General features: G+C 39.0%; 1 protein-coding gene across 3 annotated transcripts; it reads right to left on the bottom strand.

Moving 5' to 3' along the window:
• Nucleotides 1-2,638: 2,638 nt before the first annotated feature.
• Nucleotides 2,639-12,218, bottom strand: lyar.S (Ly1 antibody reactive S homeolog). 3 transcript variants are annotated; one of them, XM_018236983.2, is made up of 9 exons: nucleotides 12,057-12,218; nucleotides 8,751-8,909; nucleotides 8,126-8,240; nucleotides 7,226-7,333; nucleotides 6,647-6,730; nucleotides 6,158-6,515; nucleotides 5,688-5,759; nucleotides 3,635-3,720; nucleotides 2,639-2,986 (listed from the first exon to the last, which is right to left on the bottom strand). In XM_018236983.2, exons 2-9 carry the CDS (start codon nucleotides 8,870-8,872, stop codon nucleotides 2,852-2,854), a joined length of 1,080 nt encoding a protein of 359 aa, XP_018092472.1. In that variant the 5' UTR covers nucleotides 8,873-8,909; nucleotides 12,057-12,218; the 3' UTR covers nucleotides 2,639-2,851.

Raw genomic sequence — 12,218 nt, 5'->3', positions numbered from 1 at the left:
TCTGGTGACAACGAGCCCCTCTTTAGTTATCCTCTGTTACCAACGTCATGTCGGGCCATTCTCAAGCTTCTACTCTATTTGCTCCTTGGCACTGACTTTGGCCGCACCCGAGCCTCGGGATTTATGGAGTTATCATACATAAGCCACAGTTATCGCTGTACAAAATGGAGACTGCATTTTGCAGCAATAATCCTGGGTTTGTAAATGTTTAAAGATGACCCACAGTGTGCATGTAAAACGTACGGTATGATGCCACCCTAAACAAAGCATTTTTGTGCAATAAATACAGATGCTTTTGTGTATAAACATAAAGGGGCAGATTTACTAAAGGGCGAAGTGACTAACGCTGGCGATGATTCGCCAGCATTACCGCTTTCAGGGACTTCGCCTATATACTAACGGGTGCAGGCATCACTTCCCTAGTGAAGGAGATAGACCCATGAAGTATCAACCAATCAAGTTGTATACACCGGAGATCTGAACTGCTGTGGCTTTTGCAGGGATTGGATACCACCTCCCTTAGTATAAAGCAGAGGAGCCCAAACTTGTTTTACCCATGAGCCATATTCAAATGTAAAAAGAGTTGTGGAGTAACACAATAAGGATTGTAATTGGCTATTTGCTAGTCCCTATGTTGACTGGCAGCCTGCAGGAGGCTGTTTGGCAGTACACCTAGTTGTAACCAAAATTTTTGCCAAGCACCTGCTGTGAGGTCTCTGAGAGCAACATCCAAGGGGTTAATGAGTAACATGTTGTGTGTAAGCCACTGGTTGAGGATCACTGGTATAGATTATACAGAGGCGGAAACAAAGGCAAAGTACACGGTTCTCTGTCGATAAGAAATTTGTATTTCTCACATAATATTTTAAATGAAAAATATATATTTAACATCTGCATTTTTAACAATCACTTCTTACATATGAGCAGTTTTAAGAACTACTGCAAAACAGTATATCAGCAACTCATCTTTCTACTTTTCTGCTACAACCCTCATTGGAACAGCAAGAACACAATTAAGAGGTTTGGTAGAAAAGCTGGGAAACAACATTATAGCAGCAAACATTAAAATTAACAAAATGGCTGCAACTGGCTTAATTTTTTTGGTGGAAGTCGCATGAACATTTCACCAGCAGTTGCCCGTGTGAATTTATTCATAGAATCTAAATGAGACAAAGATGCAGGAAAGGAGCCCTTAAAGGAACCATAACACCAAAAAATGAAAATGCTCTAAATTAATGTAAATATAATGAGGTGTTGCCCTGCACTGGTAAAACTGGGGTGTTTACGTCAGAACCTCTACTATAGTTTATATAAACAAGCTGCTGTGTAGCCATGGGGGCAGCCATTCAAGCACAGGATACACAGTAGATAACAGATAAGTACTACTATAGTTTATATAAACAAGCTGCTGTGTAGCCATGGGGGCAGCCATTCAAGCACAGGATACACAGCAGATAACAGATAAGCTCTGTAGTATGCAATGGGATTCTTCAGAACTTAGTTCTTATAAACTATAGTAGTACTTATCTGTTATCTACTGTGTATCCTGTGCTTGAATGGCTGCCACCATGGCTACATAGCAGCTTGTTTGTATAAACTATAGTAGTACTTATCTGTTATCTACTGTGTATCCTGTGCTTGAATGGCTGCCCCATGGTTACACAGCAGCTTGTTTATATAAACTATAGTTGTTTCTAAAGCAAACACACCAGTTTTACCAGTGCAGGGCAACAGTACATTATATTGTCATTCGTTTAAAGCACTTTCTTTTTTTGGTGTTACTGTTCCTTTAATATAAGGGAGATAGGCAATTCTGTGATTTGTTGCTGGACAAAATGCTCAGAATCTCTCTTCCATATGGTGCTCTCAGACATATGTTGCATGGACACATTTACTGCTGCACTTGTGAGCAACAAAGTAAAGCAAAATGGAGAATAGATTGTATGTTTTGTGCATCTACTAATGCTCAGAATAACCTGTACAAAATTGCCCTTAGGCTCCAAGTCAGGCCCCATTCCTTTCCCCACATACATAGCCGAGTTTTTTCATCTAACCTACTGTCCTTTTTTGAGATCTGAACTATTACTCAATGCAAAATGTTTGTCTCTAAATTCAATCCAGGAGCAAACGGGCCTGACATGGGTACGTCTGAACTCTGCGTTTATGGACAGGCTATTGTTTGCTATTCTAGATCAGAAAAAAACAGACACTCAAGCAGTAAGTGACTGGCAGCTTAGAGCAGTGATCCCCAACCAGTAGCTCGTGAGTAACATGTTGCTTTCCAACCTCTTGGATATTGCTCCCAGTGGCCTCAAAGCAGATGATTATTTTTGAATTCCAGGCTTGGAGGCAAGTTTTGGTTGTATAAAAACCAGGTGCACTGCCAAACAGAGCCTCAATGTAGGTTGACAATCCACATAGGGACTACCAAATGGCCAATCACAGCCCTTATTTGGCACCCCAAGAACATTTTTCATGCTCTTATTGCTCCCCAACTCCTTTTACTTCTGAATGTGGCTCACGGGTTCAAAAAGGTTGGGCATCCCTAGCTTAGAGGATGGGGAATTAATTAAATTTAGAAAAAAAAAGGAATATAAAAAAAAAAAAAGTATTAACCCATTTTCCAGCAAATAATGTATAAAATTAAATTTTAGGGTTTATGAGCTTGTAAGACATTATGTCATGGATGTAAAAGGCATAGCAAAAAGTGTTATTACAAATAATAAAAAAGTGAGGAATATTCAGTCCTGACACATTTAACTTCCCAGGGAATACATAGAGCTAAAACTTGCAGGCATCACAGCTCTAAAACATATGTGGAAATTCCAATCTTAAAACATTCATGTTTAGCCTATTTTAGGAGTTTAACTCTCTCTTTTAAAACTCTAAATTTAGGATTATTCTGGATCTTCTTGTTGAATGCTATTAGGAGGTCTTTTTCAGATTTGTGTTGTTCAGAAGATACGGCATAGTACTGAGCAAGGACCTGAAAGTAAAAACAAGAATTTGTTAGGGTTACGGCGAAAGTATATATGGAAGAATATGACAATTACATTTGAAGGAACAGTAGCCATAGGGGAAGCCATTCAAGCACAGGATACACTGTAGATCACAGATAAGTACTACTATAGTTTATATAAACAAGCTGCTGTGTAGCCATGGGGGCAGCCATTCAAGCACAGGATACACTGTAGATCACAGATAAGTACTACTATAGTTTATATAAACAAGCTGCTGTGTAGCCATGGGGGCAGCCATTCAAGCACAGGATACACTGTAGATCACAGATAAGTACTACTATAGTTTATATAAACAAGCTGCTGCGTAGCCATGGGGGCAGCCATTCAAGCACAGGATACACAGTAGATCACAGATAAATACTACTATAGTTTATATAAACAAGCTGCTGCGTAGCCACAGGGGCAGCCATTCAAGCACTGGATACACAGTAGATAGCAGATAAGTTCTGAAGAATCCCATTGTATACTACAGAGCTTAGCTGTTAACTGCTGTGTATCCTGTGCATTTTCTTCTTTTTCCAGCTTAATTCCAATAAAACATTTTAGTTTTGGGTACAATATTTCAGAGGCAGCCGCAACAATACTGATAAATGTAAAAATGAGGTAAGTCTTACCTTCTTTCTCAGGCTTTTAATTGGCAGTTCATTGTCAGGAGCTTTTCTAAGCACAGCTTTGATCGTTCCTTTCCAGTTAAATTTACCTGCAAGAGTGATTCACATTTCTTGGATTATGCAGAGAAGCACTGACATGCCTGCATGCAGTCCCATAACTCCCAACCTACCCAAGAAATCTCAATAAATTTACAACTTTACTCTCCCCTAAATGTTGCTGAACTACATCATCTAGATTAACATCACAGTGTGCATGGGGTTGCAGGTTGTCCACGGCTGCTCCAGCTTTATATTATACTTATTAAGGTCTGGCCTATGAATATTTCTGAAAACACCTATACCATATTTCCTTAAAAGTGCATTAAATCAATATATTTTTCTTTAAATGTTATTAGAATACTAAATAGAGCAAAAAGAACTAAATTATACTTTAATTAAAAAATGTGTACCGTTTTTATAAGAAACCTGACTGTATGCAGTGAAATTCTCCCTTCATTTAGTGCTGTGGATAGGAATTGTCAGACAGTCCCTAACTGCTGAGCAGGGAAACAATCATACTTATGAACAGCAGGGGGAGCCCCCGCCTTACTTCCCAGCCATGCAGAACTCAAGCAGCTTTGTTTATGACGATCCCTAAGCAGCCCAGACCACACTGAGCATGTGCACAGTCTTAGTCTTGCAAAGATGTATAACAAAGTTACAAGATGGTGACCCCTGTAGCCAACTTTGAAAGCATAAATTATTTGTTTGATTAGGCTTGTGGTGCAGTTCATGTTTAGTATACAAAATACAGCATTTCTCAGGGCACAATCAGTCATATTTGGTGGTCCTGCCCAAAAGCACAGAGATTCTAGCATAGAGTATACCAATTAATCTATTCAGTACTTATCAACCTACTCAAACATCCAGCGCAAGCAATACTCAATTGTACAATAAAAGATATACCAGCACCCGCACACATGCTGATAACACATATCTTTACAGCAGCAAAGCAAATTATAGCAAAATCATGGCTATCCACTACCTTACAATTTGGGGAACTGAAAGCAAAAATAAACGCAACCTTTATAATGGAGAAACTAACTAGTATACTACACAATAAACAAAAACGATTTCGTGTAGTATGGGACCCCTGGATTAAATACACCTTTCCTTATGGCTTTAATCACGCCACTTAGTCATTGTGATACTACCTGATCTCCTCTAACATGCATAGGGCAAACAGAAAATTGAATACTGAAAACCGAATGCAGGTGTGCTGAAATCCCAATATGGGATGACTTTGACGTAGTTGGCCATCTTAAATATATTGCAATATATGGACAAACAATCCCTGTTTTGTTTAAAGGGTAAGGCATTTTTCAGTAGCAGTATGCACAAAATGTCTCTGTCTTAAATATATTGATAATGGGTTGAGTGCAGAGGACTCTAGTATTTGACTTTATGTATTTTGTGGTCACAGCCTCATTGCACCCCCGCCTAATGATTTTAAAAAATAGTGGTGAGCACAACTTTCCCTTGTCTGAAATCCCAATTGCCATATTGTACCTACTCAACTTTCACGGACGACCTATCTGTTCATATACGGGAAGCTATTTTTTTTTTTTTTTTTTTTTTTGATAGTTACGATTTGACTCGGTTACTAATCTATCATCACTATTTAACTCTCTCTGAAGCTATTAGTAGCCTTAATGTTCACTCGACCACAGAATAACTCACTATTCTTTACAGTTTATTCCAACAGAATAATATGCTGGTGGGTTTAGCACGTACTGTATAACCAACCTACCATGTGTTTGTATTAATATTGTAGGCTATTTGATTGCATATATTTTATGTACTGTAATACTACAAACATTACTACTGTAAATGTTATCTTCCTATTGTATATGCATAATATAAAAGTGATGAAAATCTAATAAAACACCAATGTTATAAAAAAAAAAATACAGCATTTCTAGCCTTATTCTATTTTAGACTTTACATGCCCTTTAAAGGCTATTTTTACTATTTCTAAAATACACCATATGCAGCACACCTATAGAGGAAGCTATACCTCGTGCAGTTTCATTGCTTTCAACATCCACATCTGCAGATTCATCTTCACCATTTTCTTCTTGTTGTTCACCTTTAAATGTAGAAAAAGAAAAAGCATCATAAGATTATTTTAAAGCATCTATACATGACCAGACCTAAAGAAAGGAACATGTCAGCAGCTCTGGGCCAAGCTAGCTGGGCACCCTAGGCAACTTCTAGTTCCGGCCCTGCATGTGAACCTTCTCCTGGTTAAAGAACTTGACATTTGCGCGAGATTTAAATGAATGGTTTATCTTGATGTGATGGCACAGATATATCATTGAAAAATAGAGTGGTTTGAAATGCAGGCCGTCATTATATAAAATGAATGTCCATTTGTCAGGAGACTTTACTTGGTGATAAGTTATGTTGAGCAATAAACCTCATCCAGAATTGATCTAACTGCAATCGTGGAAAACAAAGTGATTTTGACACGAATAAGTCATGTACCTTCTAAACCACACTGACCTTCTTCTTCCTCAGTGATTTTACTGGTTTCTTCCTGACTTTCACCATCAATCTCATCCTCATCATGATGTTTCTTCTTTTTCTTCTTCTTTTCCACAGACACTTCAGTCTCAGACGGCACCTCATCCTCCTCCATTTTACGCTTCTTGTTTTTTTTCTTCTCTGCAGTTTCCATCTGCTCTTCTACAAGATCCTTCTTTTCTTTCTTGTTCTTCTTTTGTCTCTCTTCTTTGCGTTCTCTTTTGCTTTTCTTTTTCCCATTCTCCTCCACTACTTGTTCAGATTTGTCTTCGGAAACAGAAATTTCAGGCTGCTTCTGTTTCTCCTGATTGCTCGGTGCCTTTAAATGTAATGACAAAATTGCTATAGTCACATAAATATTAGATCAGCAGAATCCATTCTGTTGGCACAACATGAAAGGGGGGCAGGGTTAAAGAAGTTATTTACTGCAGTTTGCTAATCAATACTTACTGAACTCGTAGCCTCAGCAAAAATCTCCCACACCTGGTCGTGTATTGACTGGTTATGAATTTTCAAGCTGTTCTTCATCCAGTTCTATCATACAAATAAAGGGGATTGTGTATCACTGACATTTGTGCCAATTTTTGTTAATATGAAAAAGTGAACTGTACCTTTTCTTTTATCTATACACTTTCCTACAAACAAGTTCAAGGGTACTGCTAATTGTAAAAACCTATGACAGTCCAATAGACCTGACTGACCCTAAACCCAGTATGCACGTGTAGCAACAAATACAAAAAAAAGGCCCTGATATAGTAACATGACTTTTAATCATGTTAGGCATATACAAGACATTTACAGCATACCCCAGTGTCAAAGAAATATCTATTTTGCATTTGCATGGCAAGAAACAAACTGTAAGGCGTACAGCCAGAGGTGTCTCTTTCATTTGCTATTCAATATATTTCAGTGAATTCATGAACGATGTGTTCACCTTTAGTGTGCATGATCTGATCTCAGAAAAGGCACAGATGCTTTAGTCCACCCGTAAAACATTAAGCCCCACCCAGAATAAAAAAAAAATCACACCTGGAATTTGGCTTTTTTCCTTGGAATGTTTTCATATGAGCTCATTTGGTTTAAAATGTTTCGAATGTTTGGACTTATACTTGGTTTCTTCATAATTTCTTGTATCCTCTGTTAGTTTAAAAACAAAACAAATGCTTTTTTAAAAAAGGAACACATTTATATAATTAGGCTAAGCTGTAAAGAAAAAGTTACTGTTGATGAGCATAAGTTACTGTTGACAAATATCACATTCTTGCACATTTCTACTACACAAAATACTCATTACATTAGGACATTAATGTATCAAAGCTACACTCACTTGTTTGATAAATGAGCTGCACAAACACCAAAGCCTAGCAAGATAAGAATGTAGGTTGGGTTTAGGGTATTTGGCCTATCACAATCTCCATCACAATGCTAATGCACCTGAAACAAGTCCTGACGCATTGTCTATGGTTAAATATAAAATGCCATGCGCCTTAGGTATTAGGGCAAAACACTTCACTCCTCACATCGCTGTGTTTCTGGTTGGACATATGGGCGGTTTATTCTGCCGGTACCAAATGGGGAACAGAATATAAAGTTGGGAAGCCTTCGAAGCTTGTTGAGTAATTCCTTGAATAATTTGATGGGCCTGTTGTCTAACTGAAATTGGCAAGTATGTATTTTGTGCAAATAATTGTCACATATATTTAAAATTGCATGCTATAGGCGCTACTTTTTTTTTTTAAAAGGGTAAATATTAAGGGGGAAAAACCACCACTGTCAAAACGGCTGAATTGTTATTACGGCACTAGTTTTACCTTTAAAAGAATCAAGTGCAAGCTGCATTATTTACTAGGCATTCCATACCAGCATTGGAAAAATGAGAGGAGATCTAGCTCATCTAATCATTCTAAGAAGCATTAGTCACCACTGCACCTGTAGCCACTGCTGCTGTTTCACATCCCCTTTGTTTGCTTTTGCTTCGAAAGCTTTGCCTCCATATTTCTGGTCTTCACTGATGCATTTTAGGTGGTTTTTGTAGTCATCTCCCCTGTTAAATAAATAAATCAGAATAAACACCACCATCAAAAGCACTACTGAGAATTAACACTCCAAACTTGGTGTAAAAGAAGTGTAAATCTTTAAACAACAGGAAAACACCTTCTAACAAGTCTTAAAGAAGATTGGTGCAGAAGTTGTGGCCAGCCTCACTGCTGCTCATTCTTAATGAATAGTACACATAAGCCTAAATAGGCAACAGCAGGACCCACTCATTGCAGTGCAATGGGTTCCTACATCACTAAGTACAGGACAAAGGAGGCTCCGGTAACTTTTCAATTGGCCTTCATTTTTGGTTTTTTTTTTAAATTTTTGCCTTCTTCTGACTCCTTCCAGCTTTCCAATGGGGGTCACTGACCCCCATCTAAAAGGAGACAGCAGGGTAATAACATTAGGGGATGGACTATGCTGTTGGGTCCTGGATGGTAAGTGGGGGGCTAAACCTAAGAGGTATACAGATGTTTAATTTCTAGATTTGTACTTGATGAAATATTATACAAACCTGAAATCTTTTCCACAATCTATACAAGAGAGACATCCACAATTTCGGCAGATTCCTCTGTGTTTTTCAACTTGCCCTTTCTTTAGGGATTCCCCACAAGCATTGCAAGTAAAAAACACCATGGTGAACTGCACAAAAGTAAGGCTTTGTTTAGTAACCCTAAAAAGAAAACAAATGTAATCCAAGATTAATTCTCAATCTCTGCATCACACAGTCACAATAACCTTATCAAAAGGGACGTACGCCCCTCTTTTCAGCCTGAGTTCAGTGAACAGGGCTTGTGCTGAACGTACATGTTGCCTATTGTTTTAATAAGGGGAAAATGTGTTTAATTGGAACAATGTGAAATTGAGTGTAAAGTCGCATTCTACTTCCTATCAGTACGAGCACCATGAAAACAAATCAGCAGTCTTTTAAATGCCCTTGGCATATCCAAAGCTTTCCTCCTCTGTTGGGTTTGTTTTGATTGTGCTTTTACAAACTAGAAGCAGAATGTGACTTTACTTTCGCTTTTGCCCTGCTAAGGATTTTTGCACGATCCCTATTCATTGAAGTAATATTAAAAATGACATCATACTGTAAACCAGTATCTTCCGCTTATACCAGTTTGCCTTACCTCTTTTATATAATCGTACCTGCCCTATCCCCCCAGTGAAGTCAGTGATGGGGGACGTAGGAATATAAGGAACAACAGTTCACCAAGTTGGTGAAGTCAAGTATTGTCAACCCAACAAGTGGTGCATGGAAGCTCCTGCTTTCACGATCCTTTTACGTTAATGCATAGAGATTGTGCAGAATGCTGCCTTTTTCAATGTTACTTCAATGAATAGGGCTCTTGCACAATCACAGGTGGGGATATGGTAGCGTAAATATATATATATATATATATATATATATATATATATATATATATATATATATATATATATATATATATATATATATATATATATATATATATATATATATATATATATATAAGCAGTGACAGCAGGCAGATGAAAGAGGTGTAGATAAGGCAGGTGAGGGGGACAGAAGGACAAATGCAGAATCACTGCAACAAAGTTATATTTCAACAAGGATCCTGCATTTGTCCTTCTGTCTCCTTCATCCGAGTTATCTGTTGGTAGAAGGGGGACAAATATAGGACACATCATTTCCTGTCTAATAGTGTATACAGAATAGGAGTAGGTGCAATGATGTTGAACACAAGGGCCATAGATAAAGTTCAGCCTGTGCATCACAAATGCTTAGGTTCCTATATAAAAATGCTGGACAGTCAATATTTCAACGTCCATGTCTCTTCCTCTCTTTTCAGGCAGCCTGGCAGAATCCAGAAGCGAGTATGTAGAGCTGCAGCTACAAGCTTTGAGACAGACGACTAACATGTTAAAGGCCGCACATTTCAGGACAGCTCTGAAACTGAAATTAAACAATGCCAGTGCTGCACTTACTTTAGACTGCAAATACCAGGCTTTCGGCTCAACAGCTATTTCTTGAAGGTGCCAGTGCCCACAACTGTCTGCATTGTTCCTGTATAGTCATACCTCCCAACATTTTGGAAGTAAAAAGAGGGACAAAAATTTTTTTTTCGCATGTAGCGCAGCAATTTTTGGACCACACCACTTTCTGTGGCCACACCCCCTAATTACCATGTTTGTTTTACAAAATTTGGCAGGTTATGAAAGTTTGAAAATATTTCTCCTTATCTAAACTGTTTTTGTGTCTCAAAATTGTTACAAAGTATCTTATTTGCTCCAGTTAGCTGTTCTGGGCTCTCTGCTAAAAGCCAATTAAGTGAGAAACTTTGTTTCTATTTAAGGCTGTTCAGTGCAGAGAAAAGAGGGACTTTCCAGTACAGATGAGGGACTGCGGGTTGAGCTGTCAAAAGAGGGACTGTCCCTCCTAAAAAGGGACAGTTGGGAGGTATGTATAGTCGATGAACCCTAGGTTTGCCTAGTCTCTGTTGAGCCAAAAGCCTGATCTCTGCAGTGTAAAACAGCTCATATCTCAAACCCACTTAATAGAAAATGAATGCAGAGCAAAACTATATCAATATTTTTGAGATGAGATCCCCATTAACTACAAAGTTTTGCCAAGAGAGTTTGAGAGGGTGCTTTGCAGGCAGGGGAGAGGAATGTGGTTTTAAAAGCACCAGGACAGAATCAAAATCACCCTAATGCCATGGGGGAAGCCGATGCCAGAGAAAAGGCACCCAACACATGATGTCAGGCCCAGACTGGCAATCTGTGGATTCTGGCAAATGCCAGAGGGGCTACTGTAAGATGCCACAGACAGTCACGATTTAGTGGGCAGCTGAGGGGCTGTTTGGGCCTCTGTATACTTGAAATGCCAGGGCCTATTTTAACTCCCAGTCCAGACCTGCATGACGTAGAAGCTATAGACCAAATCCCAGAGATAAAAAAAAAAACAGCAACAGTTTCATCGTGTGACTCTCTCCATTGCCGTAATGGTTGCAGCAGAGCTATATTAAGCTTGAAAAAAGGCTCTGTGTAGCCTGAAACGTTGATTATCCAGATTCGGCCAGTGTTCCGAATAAAGGCATTTTTATTCAAGAAAAGAATTGTGGTGCTGTACTTCAACCAATTGCAGCAGAGAGCTATAGTCCAGAAAGCCCCAGGATCGGGCACCTACATACTCCCTTTCAGGGTTGCCAGGTCTAATTTTCAAAACCAGCCAAGAGGCACTTCAAAAGTAGCCTAATATAACACGTGCAATGAAAAAAAGTCTAAAAAAAATAAATATATGTAAAAATTACGCCTTTTTCAATTTTCACTGATTGCACGTTTTTCCGTGAAGCAAAATGGAAGAGATTTGCCCCCTTCACCATGGTCGTAACTTGAAAGGGAGGCTCAGGAGGTATAGGAGCCCCACGAGGACTGAATACATATTTAATTTCCGTAAATATTGGTAAAACAATCCAACCTCTAGACATTTTGGTGGCCAGCTGATTTTTAGCCCCAAAATCGTCTGAAATTGAGGAAAGTCACCGCAAAACGTGAGAACACAGAGCCCAAAATCTGGGAACTCCCTACTTCTACACAAGCCAGTCCCATTGCATGCTGGGTATTGGAGTCTTGCATTCAACTTGGCAAATTGTTCAACAAAAACTACATTACCCACATGGCACATGAGGGCGAGAAAAAACTTTGGCTGGTTTCCAAAATAAAAAACAGTCAAAGGCCCAAAGAGTAGCCCAAATCAGTATCTCGGCTAGTTTGAACTTTCAAAACCCGACTGGACTTTAAATTAGTAGCCCAATTGGGCTGCTCCCTTTCCTCCTACCTCACACGTCTCAGACTTGCAGCACCAGTCACCCGATAGCTCACCGCGCCGCTCTACCGGCTTATACCACTCATGCACACCCCCACGTGGATCTCCTGCGCTGCGCCGACTATTTACTACACGTCACTTCCGCTCGGCTTCCTAGCGACCGGGGACCTGGGA

The sequence above is a fragment of the Xenopus laevis genome, chromosome 1S, assembly GCF_017654675.1.
Source record: "Xenopus laevis strain J_2021 chromosome 1S, Xenopus_laevis_v10.1, whole genome shotgun sequence".
Taxonomy (NCBI): Eukaryota; Metazoa; Chordata; class Amphibia; order Anura; family Pipidae; genus Xenopus; species Xenopus laevis.
This window is presented reverse-complemented; position numbering and strand designations above follow the sequence as displayed.